The sequence below is a fragment of the Acomys minous genome (assembly GCF_964271855.1).
Source record: "Acomys minous genome assembly, chromosome: 6".
NCBI lineage: Eukaryota > Metazoa > Chordata > Mammalia > Rodentia > Muridae > Acomys > Acomys minous.
The window spans coordinates 19,584,399-19,611,479 of NC_140487.1; the positions used below are offsets into that span (position 1 = coordinate 19,584,399).

The 27,081-nt window shown below is 38.6% G+C and overlaps 1 protein-coding gene across 1 annotated transcript; it reads left to right on the forward strand.

Moving 5' to 3' along the window:
- Positions 1 to 1,355: 1,355 nt before the first annotated feature.
- SEM1 (SEM1 26S proteasome subunit) lies at positions 1,356 to 22,522 on the forward strand. The gene is made up of 3 exons (XM_084785775.1): positions 1,356 to 1,552; positions 19,914 to 20,007; positions 22,316 to 22,522. The coding sequence occupies exons 1-3, from the start codon at positions 1,477 to 1,479 to the stop codon at positions 22,356 to 22,358; spliced, it is 213 nt and encodes a 70-aa protein (XP_084641901.1). The 5' UTR covers positions 1,356 to 1,476; the 3' UTR covers positions 22,359 to 22,522.
- Positions 22,523 to 27,081: the final 4,559 nt, after the last annotated feature.

Genomic DNA, 27,081 nt, shown 5'->3' on the forward strand with positions numbered 1-27,081 from the left:
ATTACAATAATTGAGGTCGAAATGCCTGCCCACTATGGGCTGGCCGTTTCCTAGGCAGGGGACCCTGGGCTGTGTAAGTATAGAGACAGTGCTGAACACAAATGGCAAGCACACATTCATTCTCTGCTCTTGACTGTGGATGTGAAAGCTACTTCAAGTTCTTTCTTTGCCATGCCTGCAATGATGCACTGCACCCTAGAACCGCAAGCCAAACGAAGCTTTTTCTCCCCAGAGTTGCTTTTTGCCAGGCTCTTTATTTTATCATAGCAATGGAAATGAAACCAGGACAGAGTATCTGTATAAAATAAGACATTTCCACAAAAGACGGTCTACTTTCTACTTCCTGATATATCTTTTTTTTAAGAAAACATACCACTTTATTCATACTTATATCCACAAATCACAAAATGATTTGTTCAATCATTTTTCCCATTCTTTTTTTTTTTTCCTGGCACAGAGGAGTAAGCCATTGAAGTGTATCTCTAGCCCCATGTTTACTTATTTGGGAACAGGGTTACACTAAGTTGCCCAGGCTAATTTTAAACTCATATTGTAGGAAGGATCCCTTCTGCCTCAGCCTCCTGAGTAGCAGGGATTATAGGCCCCGAAGATCAGACCCACTTCAGTGTTCATAGTCTCTAATGATTACACTTGCATTTATAATTACCCATGTTTTATGTAGAACCTTAACTGTGGTGCTGCAAATAAATAAATTATACCACAGAGAAATTAAGTAACTCATCTAAGACTCCTTTTAGAGGCCATAGAGCATAGATTTATAAGCTCTGCAAATACGTATTACTATGTGCTTAATTCAAGCACTAATCCTTCTCACATCTGTCATTGTCTGGTGTTTTTCCATGTGCCACAACAATTAAAATGAAGAAAACGACACCCAAATTGTGTCTTTTGAACAACAATAAAATGTTTTTTTTTTCCACGTGTTTATTTTACCTGTCACTGCCTCTCAGATCAGGAGGCATGGAATAAAGGGAAAAATCGGAGGACACTCAGGATTGCTTAGTATATGAGTAACTTTGGCTGCTTCTGGTCCTGAGTTTCCTGTGATGTGGAGATACAGACATAACAGCATGCTCAAGGAATTGGCTAAGCCATGTTAAGGGCCTGACTCTTAGCTGATGTTAATTACTTCATCTTTCTAGATTTCTTTTCTTGATTGTAAGGTAATAATCTTTAGTACTTTTAAACGCTGTAAATATTTCACAATCAGGCGACTACATGAATAATAAACGAACTAACAAACTGTAAGATAAAAACACTCTACTGTTTTCAAGCTACAACCCGCAAGGAAGAGCTGGGAGGACCTTCGATATCCCAGCATTCCTCGCGCTGCCCGGTAGCTCTTCCCGGCTAGTCTCTATGGTCGCGCCGGCGTTGGCGGTGTCGGCGCCGGGCGAGTTCTGAGGCTTCCAACTTTGCGGTCGACCTGAGCGGTGTGGGCTTTGGCGCGGCGCGATGTCGGAGAAGAAGCAGCCCGTCGACTTGGGTCTCCTGGAAGAGGACGACGAGTTCGAGGAGTTTCCCGCGGAAGGTAACCGCCAGGCCTCGGGCCGGGCCTCGGGCCTCAGGTGGGGCGGCGCCGGGCCTGCTCGCTGAGTGCGCGGATCCCGGCTCGGCCTCCCTCCGGATGTCCGGGCCTCAGAGTCCTGGTAGCCGTCTCTCCATGTTTTGTGCCAGTGCAGCCAGAGTTTTGTGCCTCATCGCGGGGAGGGGCCAGGTGAATGAAGCCGAGCCCCCACGCCGCAGCGAGGTTGTAGCCTTTTCTCTTCAGCCCGGGACTCTGCGTCTACACAGTCTCTTGTTTTGCTTCGGTTGTACAGCCTGCCTTTGGTATTAAAGTTCTCCATAATTCCAGGGTTGCCCCCAGGTAGCCAGTGCTGCCTACTCCTACTTAGGACGGCGTGATGAGCCCTGTGGAGTAGTAGGATGGCACAGTCAAGTGTGGTGTGTACTCACTACAGATTTTGCCTTGACTTCCGCTCTTCTCTGATGACGGCCACTTGAAATAACATAGCTCAGGCTTCCAAAAACTCTTAAACGTCTGCATTCCAAATTAACTCCAGTGCTAGGGCTGCTTTAGTTTTCTTACTGTGGGTAATAATACAGCTGATGTTGAAGAGATCGCTATGATCTTGGGACCGTAAGTGCTTAGCTTGCATTAGCATAATCTACTTCTACAAATACAGAAGTAAATACTGCTGTATTCTGCGGTTATTTACGTAAGGAAACTGAAGTTTGGAACAATCGAGAAACAGGCCCATTGTCAACACTGTATAGAAATGATGACGCTGAAATAGGAACGCCTTGGTTTACATCCAAGCCCTTAACCTTAGGTCTTGTTAGATCTCTTTTGCTACTTAAAGTTTTCAGAACTGGTTACTTTATTGGCTGTTTTGAGTAGGATTCCCAAATATTTACCTTTCTGAAGATGGTAGCAAGAGAGTTGTGGTTAGTGCACATATGTGGCGTCAAGCAATTATCACTTGACAAAAATTGTACCAAGTTGTCCTATCATCATCTCATTGTGCATAAAACCACATCACTGGAACATTTAGTCTGTTTATGTGTAGTGCAGTGTTTTAGTTTTAGTGAAAGAGAACATTAGTATGCATATTGCACAACCTCATAAACCAATTTAGAGCACATTTCCTCCCAGTTAGGCGAGTATAATATATTATGGGATAGTTTACCTTTTATTTTAGTAATGAAGGTATCTGTTCAGTCTGGTGTTTTGTTTTCAGATTAAATAATAGTGGCTAAATGAGGGCAGGGTCAGATTCCTATTCCAACTCCCTTTTCAGGTGGTCTTTACTCCTTATTACCTACAAGCTGTTAAGACACTTGATTTACATAATATGGTCTAACATCCCAACCTGAAGCAATAGAGGGTCACATGTTGAAAAGCAAACAAAAACTCTTGAATTTAGTCGCCAACTCATGATGTGACAGGTCCTTGTGACCACCGCAGCCACCCAAACTTACCCAAGTAGCTATTTAAAATAACTAGATAGTTGAGATTTGACCAAAGGATGTAGAGGTAACTGTTTACTTGATGGTGTACAAGACTCAGCACCTGTCATCAGCTTTGTGTAGTGTAGTATGTGTCCTTCAGAGCCTGTGTTTTGAGCAGTAGTCTGTTTAAAGTGTTGGCAGTCAATTGTGTTCCAACATTTCATTAAAGCTAAGGAAAAACAAAGGTTCTGAAGACAAAAGAATGCACAAGAGACTTATTAGTTGAAGCGGCCCTGTCATTTATTGATCTTTCAAATTCGTTGTCTCCGTTTGTATAGAATCTCATTTGTTGAGAAACCATTATGTTTAAAAATGAAAAGTAACATTTGAAATGCACCCAAGTCTCCCCTGAAATGAATTTGTTATTCAAGTGCATGTTTCTTCTCTAGTTCTCGGTTACATAGCCTTTCCTTGATTTGAATTGGAGAGATTTTACTCCATATAAAGTTAGTCTACTGGGTGAAACCACTAAATATTTACAAATTAAAACTTTTTATTTCAAATTCAAAGAAAAAGAAAGCCTGAAACAATATCACTGAAGAATTTTTTTGTTTGAGAGTAAACATGTTCTTTCATATTTTTGGTGTTGTCATGGTATGCATTCTCTGTTGCTGTTGGAATGTGGTACATGAACCACCAGATTTGGCATTTGCATCGTTGGGGAGAATGCTAGAAACACTTCTTAGAATTTGAATCATTCATTATTTGAGTTTTCTGTTCAGTTATTAGTACCCTGATTTACTTTCAAGTACTTTCTCTTTGAAAAACCTGTTTTATCTTGTGATTGCTCTTTATGAAAAATACACCATTGACAAACTCACTAATAGAATAAGTGAAAAGTTATCTGGAGTTATCTCTGTCCTCTATAGGATGTCTTACTTCCAAGAGCTTTGTTAATAGGAGAGTGCTATAGAGTGGGGCTGAGCACTCTGGGTTGTCTGTAGACTATGGACTGTAGAGCTTGTCACAGGCAAACCATTGATTTGTTTTCATAGTTTGTCTGTTGGGAGTGGTGTTGCTACAACTCCTTCTAGATAGGAACCTGCTGGCTGGGATTTCAATTTAGAAATTTTAAAGAAGATACATTTTATTTTAAAAAGAAAATTTAATGTTTGCACTGAGACGTCATTGTTTCGTCTTCTCTTCTTCTACGTGAAATATAACATCTGGACTGCGTCTCTGAAGGTACAAAGGAACAAATGTTCTATTCTCTCCCCCTACCTCCCAGTTCCCATGTTTAGTCTGAATCTGTTCACATTGCCAATTCCTTTCAATTATTCTAATTGGTGGGTATGTACATTAATGGTCATTAAGTAGGAGCTGTTACAAAATCATGTTTTGAATCTTTGTGGATCACATTTTACCCAATTTTTAGTTGTTTATGTTGAATGAGAATAGGCTTTATAAGGAAGCCATTCAAATTCATAGTTCTGGTATGGCTGATTATAATATATTGCTGGACACCTTCAGAAAGTTAAGAGTTTTAGACCCAGTTAACAACTTGGTCTAGAGAACATTTCAAATTTTATCCATTATGCAGTTAGTTTGGTGGTTACTGAGTAGGTTGTAACATTGAAGTTGTATGATTGAAACTTCTAACTACTTTTTCCTTGTCAGACAGATGCTGAAAGGATCTGCTGTAAAGTATTGCTAATTTCTCTCTACTAACATTTAGAAATGGGTGATGAAAGTGGGAAGAAACAGTGGTCATTTAAATTCTTTTGTTTAGTTGCTTTTTCCTCTTCCAGATCTAAGATGTTTTGGCTTATACTGTCTTTTTTAAAGAGTATTTAAGTGAAATTGAGCAACAGGATTTGCAAGCACTCTGCTATGGTAACTATTGTGTTTTTCCTGTAACCAGTAAAACATATGTCTATACTGAAAAATCAGGAGTACAATACTACCTACTACTTCCCTCTACTCCACTAAATTCATAGATAAGACCTTGGTATAGCTGAGAATATTGAGAATCAGTCTCTTGAGTCCAAGAGTGGATTGGTGATCCCAGAAGCTTCTGCTTAGTAACTAAAACCCTCTCACTCCTGTCTGACACAGAAGGGCATCTTGTAGAGTGTTTTCATGTATCACAGTCACATGACTCATAGAGGTAAAAATGGCCAGCATTTTGTGAGTGGGAGACAAGGAATTTAAATATGTAGTTAGAATTTTATTGCTGTGAAGAGACATCTTGACCATGGCAAACTCTTACAAAGGAAACCATGTAATTGGTGCTGCCTTACAGTTTACCGGTTTAGTCCATTATCGTCATGGCAGGAAGCATGGTGGCATGCGGGTAGGCAGACATGATGGAGAGATAGCTGAGAGTTCTACATCTGAATCCACAGGAGGCAGAAAAAAGAGACAGTAAACAACTAGGCCTAGCTTGATCTTCTGAAATCTCAAAGCCTGCCCCCAGTGACATACTTCCTCCAACAAGCCACACCTACCCCATCAAGACAACACCTCCTAATAGTGCCACTCCCTGTGAGTGTGAGCATTTTTATTCAAGCCACCATATGTGTGCTATACCTAAGTGTACTTAAGAAAGAATTGTCATCATTAAAATATTAACATGAACATTGAATACTAACTGTACTAAGAAATTATCAGAAGGATTTTTTTAGATAAATGTAGAAGGCAGACAGGGCCATGATTGACCACTTTTTATACTGTGCCAGTTGGTTTACCTAATACCAATGAGGGCTTTGCTGTTAATGATCATTAAATGTAATGCAGTAGTCATATAAACAAGATCCTGCAACATTTAAGTTAGTTGCATGGTGCTAGTATGAAAAAAAAATGTGTGTCATTCAAACTTTGAAAGAAGATATGTAGTCTACATGGTAAATACGAAGGTACCTACTGAAAGTCCATTTTTGGAAATTGTATTCTGAGCTAGGAAGATGGCTCAGTGATTAAGAGACTGCTCTTCCAGAGAATTGGGGTTCAATTCCTAGAACCCACATGGCAGCTCACAGTTGTTTGTAACTCCAGTTCCAAGGGATCTGACACCCTCATACAGACATTCATGCAGGCAAAACACCAATACACATAAAATATAAATATAAACAAACATTGTATTCCAAAAAGAAAGCTTTTGAATCACAATCAGTGGCTGTTTGTGGAATGGAGGTGTTGAGACCCTGTAAATATTAATTCTACCTCCAAACCTTTAATGCATTTATTTGTGTATTTCTCGTGTATTTCTCGTATATTTATCTTACCATGTGCTGACAGACTCTTAATTCAATGAATTATAATTGTATTACTTTTATCCTTACTCTCTGGTATGAGTATGGCAAACTCAAGCTTGTTTTTGTGGTTTTTGACATTCTCTGCATTTGCTTAGCTCATTTAACACAAGATGCTCCAAGCTAATCTTGTATTTCCTTACTTTGCTTGGAGTGGAGAACAGGATCTTGATTCTAGTTATGCTCATGGCTTTTAGCTGTTATTGCTCCCAGTGGAATGAACTAGAGAACATGCAAGTGTGTGTGTGTGTGTGTGTGTGTGTGTGTGTGTGTGTGTGTGTGTAAAACCACTTGGAGTTCAGAACCACAAATTCTTTTAGCTTGTTTTCCTTTTCAACGTTTGTAACTCCCTTCTCTAGTTACTACGAAACACCTGGCCTCTATATCTTAAATGTATTGTCTATTGGTTTATTCTGTTTTCTGCTGGCCTGTAAAGCTCTGCTCACCTCATATGTGCTTAGCATTGTATATACCAGAGCTCGCTCTCTCCTCCTCCTCCACCTCTTTCTAATATGGATGACTTCTCCACTGGCTCCAGGCTGTCTGTGACACACCAGCCACACATATTGCCTCTTCACAGAAATATTCTCTTTCATTAGCTTGCATTTTAAACTTAAACATATATCCTCAAATTTCCTTTGAGAAGAGTTATGCTGATAAGTATTTCCATTTACAATTCACATTTTTCTATTGTTATTTTGTTGTTGTTGTTTGTTTGTTTTTTACACTAGATATTAAACATTTTAGTCATTGACAATCTTTCGGGCTAGTTTCATTCTTTTAGTTGTGTGGTTGTGGGGTGTGTGTGTGTGTGTGTGTGTGTGTGTGTGTGCGCGCGCGCGCGCGCGCGCATATGTATATTGAAGCTCAGAGTTGATGCCAGGGTCAACCTTCTCCATCTTATGTTTGAAACTGGTCTCTCAGTGAACCTGGAACTCACCAGTTTGGCAAGACTATGTAGTCAGCAAACCTTCAGGATCTTCTCTCCTCCCTAATACATACAACAGGCGCATACCACCACACTCACTTTTCTACATAGGTGCTAAGGGCTAAACTCTGGTCTTCATGGTTGCACTACAGGCATTTTACCCAACTGAGCTATCTCCTAGCCCTTCTTTTCTGTTTGTTTATTTGAGTGAGATTAGCCATTATTCTTTTCCTTGAATTGCTAACCTTAATAAATAATGATTTATAAGTATTTTTTTTTTTTTAGTTGTGAAAGGTTTTCCTAATTGTATTAGCCTGCTTTGGCTGCCAGAATAATACATAGTAGACTTGATGGCTTAAACAACAAAATTTAGTTTCTCCCTCAGTCTGGTGAGACAAGTGTTGGCAGACTCATTCCTGGTAAAGAGGGAAGCTACCTTCTCTCTCTTCTACTCTAATCATATCACGAGCTCCCCACCTTCATGACCTCATTCAGTCCGAATTATCCCCCACCCCCACATTAATGTGCTATTCATATAAAATTTAAAGACACACAGATGTATGTGTGTATGCATGTATACATACATACATACATATGTCACATACTTTGCAAAAACATGTATACATTGTTTAGGGACTAAATAATCCCTATGGAGATAGGAGATAAGAGTTGTAAATTAGAATGCTAAACAGTATAAACCAGTTCTTTGGAAACTAACTGAGTAACTGTTTTAGTGCTTATGTAGAGTATGCAAACAACAGTTGTGATTTTTGTAGTGTTTAACATTACTATCTGATTGTTAAGCTTTGCTCATTGAAAGCTCAATTATGAAAACATTAAAAAAGAAATCAAAAGATCACATAATTTTTACAATTTTAAGTATTTAAAATTCACCAAATATCAATACCCAATTCAGTAGCTGTGGTGATGTCTTTATTTTGGGAGAGGTCTTTGCTTACATTTCTTACCTTCCTCCATGTGCTTCTGTAGTTAACACGTAACAAGGGATTTATTCGTGTGGTATAGATTAGCTACCTCCTGTAAGTCTGGTACTAAGGAATACAGAGAGAAAATGACTTTTAACTCCATTGCCAATCCTAAATGTTTCACATGTCCCTTTTACTGTTCGTAGCAGCTCTGAGGAATTGATATTTTACCAGAGGCTCAGCAAATAAAATAAGATAACCATTGTGATACTAAATAGACACTGCACTGAAACAGATTTTAACTCTATGGAGGATCTGTATTTTAGTGTAGTTAGGAATAAATACCAGTTGCTTTGTCACCAAGTAGAGTGCTTTAGTTTTGGGAAATGCCTATCTGGAGAGAATCTCTACCCTCGCCTCCCCAAGACCTACGTCCCTGGTTAAACTTGAACAGTTTTGGTTTAGTCTATATTACCTGTTGGGTTTCTGGGTTAGATTTCTGTTTCCTTCCTCTGTAGAGTGTATTTGTGTGTGTGTGTGTGTGTGTGTGTGTGTGTGTGTGTGTGTCTGTGTGTCTGTGTGTGTCTGTGTGTGTCTGTGTGTGTGTGTGTGTGCTCGCGCACACGTTGGGATATTAGAGCACAACTCATTGTAAAGTCCAACAACAGTTCCAAAAAGAGGACATTATTTCCATGTATTTAAGGCTTAAGTTAGCACTGTTGAACAGATATTTTAAGAGATGGAAATGGAGTGAACAGTGGGCTCAGTGGTTAAGAGCACCTCTTGTAGAAGACTTGGGTTCAATTCTCAGAACCCATGTGGCAGCTCACAAACACCTGTAACTCTGGCCTCAGGGGACCTGACCCCTCTTATGACTTCCTTGGGCACCAGGCATGCACACTAAGCACACATATGCGGGCAGAACATTCATACACATGATTAATAAATCTTTTTAAAAGAAAGAGATTGAAATATAGAAAAGAGGCTTCCAAAAGAAGGGATAAGTAAGTGCTTGGTGGTGAAAATATGTGTGTATTTACTACTTGTGGATGAGCTAGTACTGGTGAGGTGGGTAAAGATTTGCTCTACAAGCCAGATTGAGTGCACATGAAGGTGGAATGAGAGTCCACCAAGTTGTCCTAAGTTGTCTTCTGGCCTCTACATGACATGGCATGTGCTCCCCCACAAAAAAAGAAAGAACTAAGAAATAGTATTTGTAAACATAGGTAGCTAGAAACGTGATCTTGGAAATCTTTGAAGTCTTAACTAGTTTGGACTGTATTCTTAAATAGATTTGAAGTGGTTATAAGGGGTTTTATTGGTTTTTAAATTTTTGTTTATTTTGCTTTTGACAGTGCAGCCTGTGAGTTTTGTATAGGCAGTAATCTATTTGGGAGATATTAAACCAGCAGGATTAATTTGCAAAGGTAATACCAAAGTCAGATAGACTAAGTAGTAAATTATTGAATTAACTCAGATAAGAAGGGTCTCCACTAGGTTATTAGGAGTGAAGTCAGCATGATAATGCATGCATAACAGGAAGCCAGTTGACAGCTTTGGTCTGCTAATTATATATGGGGTGCTAGGAACAATAAGAAATCAAGGGGGTTGACTTTGCACTTTTGTGCCAAGGAAATAGATGATGGAGCTCAGTTTGGAAAGCACTGAATAGTGAGAATCAGGGTCAGAATTTGAGCCAAGAGTTTAAGTCATAAGGATGTTTTGAAAATAATGATTTCTGGCAGCCCTATCAAATTAAATTGAAGGTACTGATTAATAAGAACAAGGTGGAAACATTTTGTGAAATATGTTATTAATGCAAAGAACTGGGTTTGAACTTTTTCAAAGGTAACTATAAATAGCTGTCTAGGTTATTTTGAGCATTAGACATTCGTTTTGGACTCCTTGCCACAAGTAACTGAATGATCATCAGGGTCCTGGAGGTGCCTTTATGTGTGGATTGATTTTGCTTGTTTACTCTGAAGCTCTCCTTTGATATAAACTAGAGAAAGTACATGAAACAGTGGTGCTGTGCTAGGGATTAGGTCTTGTCTACTACATAGATCTGTAGAGTATAATATAGATGTTTGCATTGGGATAACCTATAGATACCAAAGTTCTGGAAAGAATCTACTCTGTTTTTGTGATCTAAAGGAGGAAAACCTCTAAGTTGATGAGAGTAGGTGTGCAGCCACCTCACATTTGTGTCAAGTGTTAACTTGTAATTGTTCTGTTTTCTTTTCAGCTCACTTGATAGTAAGTGTGAAGTTTCATGTTTTCATCATGTAATGCTCTGCATATGCTCATGTGTTTTTCTGTTTGATGAGATTTAGTTTCATTTATTTTAAAAATATTTATATGTTTTCTTTGAGAATTTCATACAGCACATCTGGTTGCATTCACCACCCCCTCAACTGTTCACACACCATCTCTCCTCAGCTCTGTGCACTCACTTCGCCCGTCCCTGAATAACCTACAGAGTTCAATTTATGCTGTCCAAATACATACTCAGGGTGTGGAGCCAGCCAGCCAGGAGCTACATCCTTAAAGAAAACCGACTCTCCCTCTTCCAGAAGGCATCAACTGTCCATAACCTCCGATAGGGATAGGGGCTCAGTAACCCCCCTTCATGTTGGCATTCTGCTGGCTTGATCTTGTGCAGGTCTTGTGCATACACCCTCAGCTGCTGTGAGTTCATGAGTGCAGTAGTCTTGTCAGGTCCCAGACACTGTTTTCTCCAGTCCTCCAACCCCCTGGCTCTTACAGTCTTTTCATCCCACCCCCTCCATGTTCCCTGAGCCTTGGAGAAGGGAGTATGCTATTCATGGCTCATTTGTGACTTAATGTTTCACAGATACTTTCATCTTTGCACTTTGACCAGTTTTAGTTAATCATCATTCACTGCATAAAGAGACTTCTCTCACAAGGTCTGAGGGTTGCACAGATATGCGGGGAGAGAGACATGAGCTTAGAGGAGCTCTTGATACTGTGTCCATGTGGCAGAAGAAGAACAGTAGATTCTCCCTTGGGGCTGATACAAAACATTTATAAACCATTACACTGCTAAGTAGAATTTTTACTTTTCTCCACGGAGGCATACTTTATGCCTTTAAGGAATTTGTGAATATATGTTAGAAGATAGGAATATTAAAAACATTTTCTAAGCAAAAAGCCGTTTTGACACTTAGATGTCAATGTAATAGATGAGATATTTGGTAGTCTCAGTTCTTTAAAAATTTAAATCATAATTTAAAATATAATTCTTGGTTGGAAATGAGAAGAAAGCTAACCTTAAGACAAAGTTATAAATGTAAAATTACTAGAAATTTATTTTCAATTCTTTTAAAAACATGGTACTCTCTTTTTAAAACAGTACACATCTGGAGACAGACATTGAAGTAAATAGCTGTAATTAATTAATCACAATTCTGACAGTATGGTTACTGTTGAAGTTAAAATGTATATTCATTTATATATTAAAGGACATTAAATATTAATAAGGCATTACTTAAGGCTTTAAAAATAAATGCTTAATAAAATTGCTTGTCAATATTGTGTTCTAATTGAAAATTAAAACACAATTCAAATATCTATTGCAAAAGATACCCGTGTTATACATTCAGAAATGACATGAATTGTAACTTAGATATATCTTTTGTATTTGGTATGGAGGATTTGTATGTATTGGAAATACTATTTGGAGATATTAGATTCTATTAAGCTTTTCGTAGAACAAGGTGAGTACATAATCCTATTTACTAAACAAAATTGCCAGTTCCCCTGTAAAATAGATGTTATATTCTGATTTGCCAGTATAACTAATTTTCCTGATGCTCTTATCAAATAATTAAAAATGCTTACTAGTTGTAAGTCAAACAAAAACTATTTCTTGGCCTCAAAAGATGGTGCAGCTGGTGAAAGCCCTTGCTGTCAAGCCTGACAATGAGCTCCACACAGTGGGAGGAGAGACCTGGCTTACAAGCTGCTTTCCACATGCACACGGTGGCAGGTGCCTTCATGCACACACAAAAAATAAACAAGTGTCCATAAGAAGAAATTTATTTCTCAGATTCTTCATTTATAGTAATTGGAAGGATAGGATCTGAATCACCTTTACTTTACTTTATGATACCTATGATAAGGTATTAAATTTTAAAAATGTGTTCACATTTATAAGACTAATGAGGAATTTGATTCAGTATTTCTATCTTTGTAACCAACAACAGTTAAATACCATATAAGAATACCTGGAAATGAGCTGGCAAGATAGCAGGCTCAGTGAGTAAAGCACATACTACCAAGCCTGACAACCTGTGTTTGTTTCTGGGACCCACATGGTAGAGGGAGAGAACCAGCTCCTGGGAGTAGTCTTCTGAATCCACATGCACACCGTAGCATCTGCACTCACATACGTAGCTGTACTCGCATACAAAACAATTTTTTAAACTACCGGGGAAATAGAGCTATTCTCATGAATCTTCAAGCCTTGCCTGTGAATTTATTGCCTTCCTTCCTTTGTGAGGCATTTTTCCCCCAAAGAACTTTATTTCTGCATTTTCCTTTCTCTCTTGTTAAAGCATGAGATGGCTGTTTAAAGGAAGGAAAGATGCTTTATTCTTTTATGCCAAGTGCTCATCTGTATTCAAGTGATACATTAGAAATCGTGTCATCTTAAGAAACAAAGACTAAGGTTAACAACTTTGACTCAGATTAAGAATTCACACTTCATAAAACAAATCACCAACCCGGTTACATTTCTTGTTGGTGATTCTCTGAAGCATTTGGTTACAAATTGAGAAGTTTCCCCCTCTCACAAAGCTAAAAGAAGTAAGCCATCGTGGAGACATTTGAATGACACCAAGTAATAACAGTATTGAAACCAACATTTTGAATCAAATAATAATTTGGATTAAAATTTTCTGGAACCCTATAATTTTAGTGTTTCTAAAAAGGCAATTGCTTTAGAAGACAATTAAGGTTCTGCAGTGCTTTTGAAAGACTTCATAAGCTTTATCAAAAAAATGCTATATTTTTATTATTTTATATTTTAAACTTACATCTTTCTACACATAATCATTTCCTTTTTAGGGACCAGTACAAATGGAAACTGCTTACTTAATAGGAAATTATTTAGCTGGAAGTGTTTCAGGGTGACTGTAGGCTTAATGTTTAAGTGCCCTATGTATTCTTCCATTGTAGTTTTACTCACGTTTCACTCCCTTTTTTCAAAAACATAGTGTAAAGTCTTTATTCAGGTTATTGTTTGGTAGTTTTGTTTTTAAACTTTTAACTCCCTTAGATATGATTATAAAAATTCCTCAAAGTATCTCAACAGGTATTTGACATTTCCTGTTTCTGTGCTTTAGCCAAACAGAATATTTACAGCCATGGTTTTAAAACTGGAGGGGTGGAGGATTAGTTTTTAAAAGTTAATATCTTTTTGTGAGGCAGCCTTTTCTTCATCTGGTTTTGATTGTGGTGGTAGTGATTATTCTCAAACCAAATGGGCTAATGTAGAGTGATCTTTAAGACCCTTTCTAGTTCCAAGTATGAGTAATTTTTAAATAGTCATGTCTTGACCATCTTATAAAAACTTCAAGTACAAAGCCTAAATTTGTTGTAAGGCAGTTTAGTGTAGTAGTTTCTTTTGAATTTTAATAAGAAAGGGTTTAGTATTACCATTTCTTTAGGCAGAGCTGGGGGATAGTTAGATTACTAAATGGCCATAGAACTACAGTTAATACGGTAAGACTGGAGGAAGGACAGAGAAGGGAGGGGGATATTATCAGCCAGCGCTCATTCCATGTAAAAGGATAATAAATTCAGTTATTCTCTTACAAGTTTGACAGTCAATACCAGGTTATTATAAACAAATCTGGTATTGTTTGAAGGCTTTGTTCAATTTAAATTAAAAAAGTAAAACCATCACATTGATCATTGGTGATTTAGTTACGTAGAGAAACATCTATCTGAAACGAAGTTTTTAAAATATTTTTTTATTTATGTGTATGTGCCTATGTGAGAATATGCCACATGCATGCTGCTTGCATGCAGGTGTACACAGAGGGCCAGGAGAGGATGTCAGACTCCCTGGAGCTGGAATTAAAGGTGGTGTGAGCTGTGGGTGCTGGGATCCAAACATGGGTCTTCTAAAAGAACGATGAGCACTTAACTGCTGAGCCAAGTCTCCAGCTTCGAAGTTCTTGTTGTATTTAAATTTTGATCCTAGCATCCATTGTCTCTTTCATGTAATTTCTCTCTCATGGATTTCATGTAATGGTTTTCTTCTTGTTATTAACAGTAAAAGGCACGGTGATAGTCCATGAAGGAAGTAATCTCATCCAAATTGACATAGCTGTGTTAAGTATAGGGAAACAAGGAGTAACTTAAGATATTTAGGAATTAAAATTGGAAAGGATGTGACTGGCAGTTGAAGGAGGAAGAGTAGCTAAGATGTCTTCCAAGTTTCTGTTCTTTTCCAGTTTGTGAAACAAGGTAAATGGAAGTGCCTGACAGAACAACTTAAATGGGAAACATTCTATTTTGGCTCACAGATTGAGGGAGATGTCAGCCCAGCAGAGCAGAGAATGCATGGTCCCAGGGTGCAAGGTAGGGGCTTGTTCACATGACTCTACTTAAGAAAGGTAGAAAGCTCGATTGGACAGCCGTCCAAAGCCCAGGCCTGGTGATGTACTCTCCCCAGCCAAGCCTACCTCCTAGAAGCTCTACAGCCTTCAGAAGAGTGCCACAGCCTGTGAGCTGATAGTTAAACATGGCCTATTTCAGATTCTAGCCTAAGATTGAAATCTCCGTAGCTGTTTTTCTTCTCCCTTTATTGAAAATAGATTTAATTTTCACATGATATATCTTGATTATGATTTTCCCTCCCAGTTCTTCCCATCTGTAGCCACTCCCTTTCTGTCTCTCATTAGAAAACAAACACGCTTCTAAGGGATAATAATAAGATAAATTAAGATAAAACAAAAACTAACCATCAGAACTGGACAAGAGAAATAGAGAAAAAGAGCCCAAGAGAAGGCACAAAAACACACTCGGGAATCCCATAAAAACACTAAACTAGAAGCCATAATATATACTCAAAGGACCTGTGCAGACCTGTGTAGGCCTGTACATGCTGTGTTTCTAATAGGTCACTAGAAAGATGAAACTAATGATTAGGACATACTTACAGAAAATACCCAGTTATTGCTGGGTTTTGGATGAAGGGGAGGAAAATTATTAACTAACAATTACTATTATCCAGGGTGTTAATAGTGATACTCAAAATTTCTACAAGGTGGTATTCGCCGAGGTGGAGTTTTGTGCTGACTATTTTTTTGACAACTTGACACACACTAGGGCCATCTGGAAGAGGGAACCTCAACTGAGAAACTGTCCCTACCATATTGTCCTGTACTTAAGCCTCTGAGTCATTTCCTTGATTATTGATTGATGTGGGAGGGCTCAGCCCACTGTGGGTGGTGCCAGTCCTGGGCCCTGGGTTGTTGACTTAGCTTGAAGAGACCAGAAAGTCTCACCTTCTCATTTGTCTTAAAGATTCAAAATTAACTTCATCCAGATCTACAGAAAGTGATCTTACAGTAGGAAGCGTGTGCTGCATTGTCTAACTTAGTGGTGATGCTGTTTGTTCTGTTGGCTAAGATGACAATGGCTCTGCTGCACAATTTCCTCTTTACAATGAGGAAGCAGCCTGTCCTGTTTACCACCCATTTTTCATTCCATAATTTTAATACTGGTTAATGAGCTTTCCTAAGTTACAATAAAGTTTTGCAAAAGATCACTTCTAATTCTGTACTTACACAAATAGAACTGTAAAGAATATTATCTTTCTGTCCAGTATTTGTTGAAGACTGGTGTGGTTTTGTTGTCCTTTTTCCTAATTCAATATGTTACTCCTTTAAGGAAGTTTCTGTGAGCTTTTACATGTTTTCTGGCATTAAAAAGAAATCTCTTAACTTGCTTAGTGGTTTGCATGTCACAGATTTGAAATCAACCATTTCTTCAGGAAGCTGTGGTAGCTTTTATAATGGTGGAATAAATGAATAATGTTTGAATTAAGTTCAGAAGTAGAAGTCAAGTAATGAATGGGTTTAAAAGCTAGTACAAAGAGATACAGAACAGCATTAGATGTTTAGTCATTTACAAAATTCTAATCTGGCACACAGGATTGTTGGGTGGGTCAAGAATTACGAATGCTTGCTTTGCATGCATGAGGACGTGAACTTGAATCCTCAGAATCCATAGCAAAGCTTGATTAACAGCTGTACATGCTTGTGACCCCAGAACTGTGGTGGGCAGAGATAAGAACACAGCTGCCTGCCAGCCTACTCCAGACTCACTGGCAGACCCTACCTTAATCAGGTGGGGGGGGGGGGAACCGAACACCTAATGACCTGGGCTTCCACACATGTGCACGTGCACTCCCACACTCACATGTATACCTATATACACCAAAAAAAATTTTAAGTAATTTCAAAATATGAAGTGTAAAATTAGGAGCTAATTAAGAATTAAAGATCTTATATGTCATTCTTCATTACAGTTTCTACATTAGAGGGATGTGCATAAGACATGACAAACATGAAGGAGCTAAGAGTAGATTTGATTATTTAAATTTTTTTTCTTCCTTTCTTTGATACTTCTAGTACAGGACTTTTCTACATAGCTGTGGCTGGCTTGGAATTCATGAACTTCTGCTTTAGTTCTGGGATTACAGCTGTGTACTGCCATACCTGGAAAAATAAAACAAATATATTAAACCTGTAATCATGTCAGTCAAGATTATAGCAGTTGTGTAAACCTAAGCAGGAGTTCGAGTGCATACACTTCTGTTTCTAGATAATTTGGTATCATTTAAAAAGAAAGAAAAGAGGATTAAAGTAGTATCTCTTTGGAGACTAAATTTTCATCAGGATATGAAGTGGAAAGAACAGGTGAAAAAAGGGTAGTGTTTTGTTTTGTTTTGTTTTTTAATATTTTTGAAATTACAATATAATGGATTTTTCCTTTCTCTTTCCTTCCTCTAATCTTGCCCTCCCCAGCTCTTTTTCAAATTCTTGGCTTCTTTTTTTCTGTTGTTGTTGGTGGTGGTGATGTATGTTCCTAAATACATAAATACAGTGTGCACACAGTCTGTGTAATGTCACTTGTATATGTATGTTTTCAGTGCTGTTTGGTACTGGGTAGCCAGTTGGAACCAGCTGCTGTATGCTTCCCCGGGGGAACACTATTTCTCCAGCTCTCACCATTCCTTAGTTGCCTGTAGTTCTTTCTTTAGTGTTGAAGGCTCATGAGCTTTCTCTCTTCCATCTTGCTATGTCTCTTGGTCAGCTCTTACTTAGTTAGCCATGTTTGTGAGACTTTATGGGTTTAGTTTTTAACATTTCTAAGAGACACAGTCTCACAGCAAACTTCCTATTCCTCTGGCTTTTACAGTCTTTGTGCCCATCTTCTGAAATGATCTCTGAACCTTAGGTGTAGGAATTGTGTTGTAGGTGTATCAGTTGGGGCTGGACATGGTCACTTTTTCTCTGAATTTTGATCAGTAGTGGTTTCCTGTAATATTCTGCATTTATTGAAAAGCAAATTTTCTGTGATGAGTGAGAACTTATCTCTGTGTATATGTGTAAATATTTAGAGTATAGTTAGGGGTTGGTTGTGCTGGTTTAGAAAAGTGGTGGCTGTAGGTTCTGCTCCCAAGGTCTGTGTCCTAGGATAGTTGCCTAGATCTGCAGTACCAGGCATGATTTCCCTCCTGTTTAGCAGGCCTTAAGTCCAATTCTACAGCATTTGGTTTACCATCAAACTATGTGCGCTGCTACAGCATCCTTCGGGATATGGTGCCAGGCTGGTCATCATTGGTTCATAGACACCAACGCTGGGTAGGACTATTGATTGCTTCCTTCCTTTTTAAGCTTGAATGGCACCTTCCGGTACCATGAAATACAGTCCTCAGATAGGAGGTAGAAGCTTTCAGATCACATCCAATTCAAGTCTTCTGGCCCATGTATCCCAAGTGCATGGTGTCTTAGCAATAGGGACTTGCCTAGTGTGAATGTTCGTTCTAGATTAAAGGTAATAGGAAGAGAAGATCAACTTTAGGATGATTTTAGGAGCTAAATAAGCAGAAATTGTTGCATTATAGAAAAGGGATTTTAGGATGATTACTTTGCTTTTTCTCCTGTAGGTTAGTTAAGTTGGATTTGTGTCCAGAGTCAGTTTTATGTAGTATTAGAAAGTGTAAAGGGTGGTTCGTCAGTGGAGCTACATTTGGAAATGAACAGTGTAGTGCTGAACTGTTACTGCGGGGTACACTAAAGCAGAGGGTGGTCAGCGATGCAGTTCCCAGTTCAGACATCCCATGAGATAGTATCCAAAAGCACAAAGAAAAAGATATTTGGAGGTAACTTATATTTCGCTGTATGTCTCTTACTTTCTGAAATAGAAGCACTAACTAAATGCTGGTTGTAGTAATGCTAATTGATTAATCCTTTGTTTGAATACAGAGTCATTTAGAGCTTCTGTGCTGTTAGTATTGTTTTAGCAGTAGGTATTTTTGTAAGTATATGTGTGTACATATATACAGATATGTGTACACATGTATGTCGAGGTCAGAATTGAATGTCAGCAGTCTTTCTCTATTCCTCTTAGCCTACATTGATGCAGGAACTCACAGATATTTCTCCATTCTGGGCACCGGCCACCGCAGGTGCTGGGACTCTGAACTCAATTTCTTACGCTTGCACACTTTATATCCAGTCTCTCCAGCCTCGATAGCTATTAACTAACCCCTTACAAGAACGCCTCAAGGTATTTATACAGGTGTTTTTCTGGTTCTGAGTAAAGCTGAAATCTATCTAAACCAGAAGGAAAAAGAAGAAGAAAAATATTAAAGTAAGACAGCGACACCACCCCCATACATTTTCTTCTGTCAAAAGTCAAAACGGGGCTTCCTGGTGCACATCTGTGATTTCAGCACTTGGGATATGGAGGCAGGAGGATCAGGAATGCAAGGCCACACTCTGCAGCACAGTGAGGCTAACACAGGGCTCGAATTGAGATCCTGTCTCAAAACACAAGTGCATGACAAAAAAAAAAGTCTAAATTGTATATTGTTTTTTATTTGCTAAGTATTAGTGGTGGCTTATCATTTGGATTAGTTTCTTTTAGTTGTTAGAGGCTTTCGTACAATGTGTTTTGTTCCTATTCATCCCTTGCCCCAAATTCTTCCCAGATGCACCTCTCTTCCCTACCCAGCCAACTTTGTGTCCTTTTTTTTTTTTTCCTACTCATCAAGTGCACATGCGAAGTGTGTGTTTCCCATGTATTCAGAATATTTGGCCTTCCCTGGAGCATGGTAACTTACTACAGGCTCTTAGAGAAAAACTGACTCTTGCTCTCAAAGCAGCTATTAGTTGCCAACAGCTCCTCAGCCGGGCACAGGCGCTCATGCCCACATCCCCTCCGTGCTGGGATCTGACCTGGTTTGTCTTTGCACGAGGATGGTGTGTGCTGACAAAATCACCTTGAGTTAATTCTGTGCAACTTCCCTGACTGTATGAGGAAGTGAGAACAAGATAACAAAAGCTTGGAGAAGTTAGAGGGAGATTACAATTTTTCTTAGGTAAATTGTTTTGTTTCTTAGGCTGTTGCTTTGTTTTTGAGTTGTGGGAGTACTTAAGGGCAAGTTCTCTGCAGTTTTTATATTTGTGAAAATAACGTGAAAAATACTGAGACATCTTTTTCCATTTTTAGACTGGGCTGGCTTAGATGAAGATGAAGATGCACATGTCTGGGAGGACAATTGGGATGATGACAATGTAGAAGACGACTTCTCCAATCAGTTACGGTAGGTTTTCAGCCAGAGTTTGCTATAGCTCAGTTTAATTCATTTTAAACCGTCCATATGGTTTAACATCCATAGATTGTTGCCCTCTTAAAACTTTAGAGATGATTCTTTCGTGATCTAAAATAAGACACATTACCTTCACCCTTTGGATTCCTAAGCAAGGCTATTTCAGGAAATTGCATACAACTTTGTTCCTTTAAAAAAGGTAGTGAAATAGAAGCATGTTTACTATTTTTCACTAACACGATTCTGTCAACATTTCTTTTCAGCCAGTATTGAATAACTGAGGAGAAATTAGAATCATAGAAGTAATTGGGGAATTCAATTAGTCATTCTCAAATTGGAGATTGAAGTTATAGTAGTCTGTTGTATTTAGATACAAATTCACTTTATTTGTCTATTCTGAACACTTCATGTAAATGTTATAAAAGATATGTTCTTGTAAATCTAGCTTCTTCTACTTAGTGGAGTCTTTCCCAAAATCAGAAATGTGGTAACATATTTTAGTACATTATTTTTTTTTATAACTCAGTGATTCTCTAATGTAGGATATACCATATTTTATGTATTTGCCACTTAGGGAACATTTTTGCTTTTTATATGCTGTGTGCGTAATGTGCTACTGTAACACACATGTGCATGTATTTGAGCACCTATTTTCAGGTTTCAGGGAATATGAAATGACATTTCTGGGTTGTATGGTAATTCTCTGTTTTTAACTTTTTGAAGAACTGTCAGACTTGTCTATAATCGCTGAAAAGTTTTCCCAGTAGCAATGATAAAACATATATTATTCATTTATTTTTTTTTTAATGTAGCCACCTTGTAAGTAAAGGCTATAAAGCAGTATCTCCTTGTAATTCCAATTTTAATTTTCCTAGTGACTAAGGTTTTGTGTACTTCTTGACCATGTGTAACATTTGTGGAAGATTAAGTCCTCTTCCCATTTTAAAAGGACATTTTTTTGTTGTATGGTGAGACTTCTTTGCATTGTCTTGGTGTGAATACCTTGTCAGATATTCTGCTGGGTTGTCTCCTTTGTCACTTGCAAAATTTTAAAGTTTGGTGGTTGAATTTATTATTATTTTTATTTTTATTTTTTGTTACTTATACTTTTGGCATCAGATTTAGGAACTCATTACCAAATTCAAGAAAATGAAGATTTATCCCTGTGTCTTTCTGAGAGAATTATATAGCTTAGCTCTTACTGCTAGGTCTTCAGTCCATTTTGAATGAATTTTGTTCTGTATGTATAACTCTCTTTTACATGTAGACATTCCAATACCGTTTGTTGAATAGGAACTCTTTCCTGTGTATAGCAGTTATGCTTGGGATAACTGTACAAATTGGTAAATTTTTGATATTCAAGTAAACTTTGAAAATCTCAAAGTTTTGTTCAAGTGTCTAAAAATACAGCTGAATAGTAGGATGTCCACCTTGCATGCATGAAGCACTGGTTTTAGTTCTTTTCTCCACCCAAACAACCAAACAAACCAAAACTTAACTTTTAGGGCTTGGGAAGATGGCTCAGTTGTTTACACACTTGATGCTCTTGAGGAGGACCCAGATTCAGTTTCTGGTACCCACGTTACAGTGGCTCACAACCATCTGTGATTCTGTTTCCAGGGTATTCAGCACCCTCTTCTGACGTCTTTGGGCAGGAGGCATATAAGCAGTACACACATGTGCATCAGGCAACTTCAGACACATAAGATTGATAACTCTGAAAGAATATTTTAAATTATATCTAAATGTACATTAAAAATAGGACTTTAGGTGATGGAGATTGATTTTCATTCAGAATTTTAGACGCATCAAGATAGGAAAGATGTTCTCTTCATGGCTTTCAAATACAAATAGCCAAAACACTAAGAATGTAACATTTATATAATTTCTGATTGTGTCAGGGTTATTCTTGCTGTAGGTAGTTTATTGTATATATGTGGAATAATATAAATGTATATGTAAAAAAATAAAAATTTTAAATAAAAAGAAATAGGACTTTAGTATAGCATTTGCAGGTTCTTAGAAGATAGGCTCTCATCTATTCTGTAAGTAGATTCATATATGAAAAAATTAATGAACATAAAATTTAGAGGATAAATAGTTTTTTAAAAATTATTATTATATTGACTGACACCCAATTTCCTCCTATGGTTTCATTTTAGGAACTAAAATACAGCTATATTGTAATGTTTTTAAGCTAGTGACCCAAGCTTAATTTAGTTACTCCACTGTGTCTTAAAAACAGCTGTTTTGGGATTTATCAGAAAGAGCACTAATACTGTGCTTCTTTGTCTTTTTTCAGCGCTGAGCTAGAGAAGCATGGATACAAGATGGAGACTTCATAGCATCCAGAGATGTTGCAAGAACCTTAAACATGGACTGTGGGTTAAATTCTAGGACAGAGAGACCAGGATGGGATACTTTGCAGAATGTTTATTTCATTATCTGCTTGGATTTATTTTTGTTTTTATAACAAAAAAAAAATAAGTAAATAAATGTTTTGATCTAATCTTTTGTTCAGATGTCTTGATCTTTTGTCTTTATTCCTTAATTTTATATTCATGCTTTTCAAGAAACTTATTATATTGTCACAGTAAAAGTTCACATTTTAACATTTTTAATATTAATCAAGTAGATGTTGGGATTCATCAGATTTCCAGGTCCAGTTTTACAAGATATTTCTTTTATATCACATTAAACCTTAATATTTTCTGTGTTTTGATATTGTAGGCAACATTTACTGAAATGTATAAGAGGGCCCATCAAACCCTGTGATTTTAAAATATTAATCATTTTAAATCTCTGTAACGCACTTAGCTCCTGAGCCATTAATAATGTTCTTAGTGGTTGGTAGAGACCATTGGCTCTTTGGTTACACTTCTCTTTTAAAATTAGGGAATTGAGCTTGGGACACTTTGGCACCATGTGTGTTCTCAGCTGCTGCACACAGTCATTTCACATAGTAGTGTTTTTGGAAGCTATTATTCTTGCTGTGCCTACTGCTTGAGTGAGATTTAATTTAGCGCATAAGGAACTTTTTGAAGAAATATATAAGATGATTTTAGAAATAGTTATGAACCTAAATGCCTTACTTATTAGGAAGTAGAATATCAGTGTCCATACTAACCAAGCTGAAATGGGGGAAAATCCTGCCCTGTGACAGAGAATTGACAGTTTGTACCACTTTGAACTCACCTATCCATGACATTGGGGAATGGTCTTGGGTTTGTTTGGGCTTTTTGTTTGTTTGTTTGTTTGTTTTTCCTTTTTTTATTTAGCTACTTAATGTCTCATGTTTACCACTCAACTTTAGCTTTCATCTATATTCTTTTCTTTCTTTTTTTTTTTTTTCATCTATATTCTATCCCTGAGTAATTTTAAATAGAAATTTTAGCTAGCATAAGTCAGTAAACAGACACTAAAAGTAGTTGGTGACTTGAAACACAATGTTATACCCTAAAATGGCTTTGGACACAAAGATGTGTATTCTTGTCTTGACTACCTGGTAGAACTGTTAAATAATGGGATGAAATAAAGAACAAAAAAGAATTTGGACAGAGTAAATGCCCTGTACACGTAGCTGGTATTTTTGCAAACGGAGTGCCACAGTCACCCAGCGGGCATGTGTTGCCTGGCTGTCGCTTCAGTACTGTTAAGGTAGCTCTCACAGCTCTTCTCAGCAGCTCCTGTTCTGGCAAGCCTGCAGGGTGAGTGCTTCCAGCTGAGTTGCAGCCTCTTTTCTGCATGACCTTCAGCCAAAGCATGCGGTGTTCTCTGCGGTAGAGACCTACTGTCTAGTTCTCCGCTGCAACCAACAACTAGCAATAGCCTTGACAGTTGATGGGTCCTCGGAGCTTTCTGTGGCCAATAACTAACTCAGAGAGGTGGCCCACTCCTAGCACTCTGATTTTCTTCCAGCAGCCCCGAAGGCGCCGGGGACTGTCTTTTCCACTTAAAGTACCTTGGTTCAGACTCCTTAGTTGCCTTTTCTACTGTCTCTCCAGGTGCTTTGCCAAATCTTAAGGTGTTCACGGTTTAGCCTCATATAATGAAGCCTTTTCACAGAGCCCACTCATACCATGCTGAAGAGACAGCTACCCTGGGCTTCTTCCTAGCGTGCCCCACTCTTGGGTGGCTTGAGCTTGTGTACCCTCGCCTCGCCAGGAATATGTAACCACTTCAGCACATTATCCCATTGCACATGGGGAAAGACAGCCATTGGGATTGTCTCTGGATACTCCACCGTCAAGCAATCAGCTTTAGTCATATGTCTAAGCATCCATTTCAGGGGTCCTGCAACTCCTCCCCTCTACCTCAGTTTTGGATTCGTTTTCATTTCTCTCGGTTTGTACCGTATTCAAAAGGATACCGTGTGCTTCTGCTCTGCCCTTTGCAAAAGGAGCCATCTAGCTTTCCCTTAAGGCCAGTGGTTCTCCACCCTCTGGAGGTCAAAGGATCTTTTCACAGGGGTCACCTGAGACAATTGGAAAACACAGATATTTCCATTACAGTTCACAGCAGTAACACTGTTATGGCGTGGCAGTGTCGATAATTTTGTGGTTGTGGATCACCACAACATGGGGAACTTCACTAAAGGATTGCAGCATTGTTAAGGTTGAGAACCTGTGCTTTACACAGAGAACAGGCAATTTGAAGCACTTCAGTCCACTGACATGGGGCATTGGGAATTGGTTTTGGATTTCCTAACAATGTGACTGTTCTTGAACTCTTACCTCTAAATCCTAGCTTGAATATAGTCTGCCTTGAGTTTATTCCTTTCTCTATCCATGTATTTTCTAGTCTCATCCTCTATCTGTGGCTTCTAAAAATGTATATATGTAAAATTGCAGATGTTTCCAGTAATGGCCTGTCTGTAAAACTAAACCTCGATCCATCAGCTACCTTGATTGTTCTTACCTTGACAAATGACTGTCTTCAAATTTACTTGGTAAAATTGGATTATCCTCAATATGGTATTTGGCTCAGTTTTGCCTGTCTTACCTTTTCTACCTGATTATTGAATACCAAATTGTAAGAGCCACCTTATCTGTTGTTTTCTGAAGCACCCACCTATTGGCGAGGTCCATCAGCCTTTCCTTCATGTTGCCAATACCAGTCTGTTCAGCCTCCATTGCCCTCCCGCTTTCATCCGGAATATATTTCCCCTGTTCTGATGGCCGTTCTTCTTTCACATATGCTCAGGGAAAACACAAACCAATCCCAGGTCAGGGTGGGCTCTGCTTAATCTTTAGCCAGTCCTGGTAACTTTCTCCCTTGGAAATTATTAAATAAGCGGTGGGCAAATTGAAAGAATTTTGACCCAGTGAAATTAAAAAGGCTGTGATGCTCTGGGAAAGGAAACCTGCCTGATGCAGTAACCACACAAAGCCAGCCTCTCCCACAGGATGTAAGTGTGGAACCCCAATGCCACAGTCATCTGGAAAGCAGTTTCATGTTGTAGGTGAGGACTCTTAAAAACTAATTAATTAAAAACCTTGTGAAAACAGGATTCTGGGCAGGTGAGATGGTTCAGCAGGGAACCAGATTTTGATCCCTGGAACTTATATAGTAGAATTCCTGCATGTGCTGGCCCTGTATGTATACATGCAACGTGGTATTCACATAATAAATAAATGGAATAAAAATGAACAGGAGTAGTGTATGTCCCTGAGCCTGCCCTATGCCTGGCTGCCTACAGGAGTCTATGGATTCTATTTCAATGATTTCTATATGGCTTTTTTGTGCATGCTCCATTTGGCAGTAGAAGCAAGGTAAGATCTGCCAGGAAGTTTCGCAGCTTTCTTCAGCAAAGATCATAGCACCAATAGCAAGCAGCATTCTGAAAGCACACAGAACTTTAAAAATTCCAGATTTTCTGCCAGGCATGAGGGAGTATACCTTTTATCCCACTAAAACTCCAGATTGTTATCTTGACCTGAGCCAGCACCTCTCCGTTGACGGCTGTGTAACTTTGTACTTTTTTCTCTCTTAGTGTTTTTGTTTATAGTATTTGCCAGGGGTCCCTGAAGAGGAATTTTAATCTGGCAACGAGGCTGCTATGGCAAGGGGTCACACCCAGAGACCTAGGTCAGTGCAATCTGGCTGGAATCCAGACACATCCTTAGTACACACCTTTAATCCCGATGAAGTCTAATTGAGGGGCAGACAAAGTGATGAATCAGAGAAGGATCTGATAGAATGAGTCAGACATAGGATATGTCCCACTCTCATAAGGACAGGAAAGAGGCTGCTTAAGGGCAAGCAGAGAGAACACAAGAGTCCATTGAGTGGAGCAGAGTACAGTACAGGAATACAGTGGAGTGGTGGACACAGTACAGTAGAGTTTGGAAGTACAGATAGGCTCAGTTCATAGAGTTCAGAGACAGTTTTTCCAAGCAGAGCAATTCAGTGAGAAGCTGAGAGAAGCCAGTTTCAATCAATCAGCTTGGAGCAGAGTTTTAAGCCAAGACAGCTGAGTCGAACCAACCAGTGAGAGTTCAGAAAAAAACTAGAAAGGGTGAGCTTATTTAGCTGAGTCTCGGAGGCTGGAAACACCCCAGGCCTAGGTTAGCAGATGGAGGCTGGAAGCTGAAGCCTTCAAGGTCTGGCCTTGCAGAAGATTAGTTTGTATGGAGGCTAGCAGCATTCAGGCCTCAGCCTAAGGATACTTAGAGATGGTCTGGGCACAGCCCAAGCCATGTGTATTCATAAAGCTTAGGTATGACTCTCATCCCCTCATCTGAGGAAATAAAAACTACAGTTACAGATCCCTTAAGACAAATCCTTACCAATGGTGTTCTTATCATTGAATATCCTTGTTTTCATTTGTCTTCTCTCAAAAGCAGGCTTTTAGATGAAGAGTGAAATTTTTCTGGTTTATTTTAAGGACACCAAGAGGGTGGGAAAGTGAAGTAGGAAAGAAGAAAACTAATAAATTGTATGTCAATCAAGTAACCACTGGGGCAACTTGACCTTAATGCCACTTGGGAGGGTATATCCAACACACTCTCAGTTACCCCTTCCAAGCAGCATGAGAGCCAGCTATTTGCCATATGAGTCAGTCTTTAG

Bases quoted from the DNA above. Each gene is read 5' to 3' on its own strand.
- SEM1 (XM_084785775.1), top strand. From the start codon at position 1,477: ATGTCGGAGAAGAAGCAGCCCGTCGACTTGGGTCTCCTGGAAGAGGAC. The intron at 1,553-19,913 runs GTAACCGCCAGG...TTCCATTTTTAG, and splicing joins CGAGGAGTTTCCCGCGGAAG to ACTGGGCTGGCTTAGATGAA. The intron at 20,008-22,315 runs GTAGGTTTTCAG...GTCTTTTTTCAG, and splicing joins GACTTCTCCAATCAGTTACG to CGCTGAGCTAGAGAAGCATG.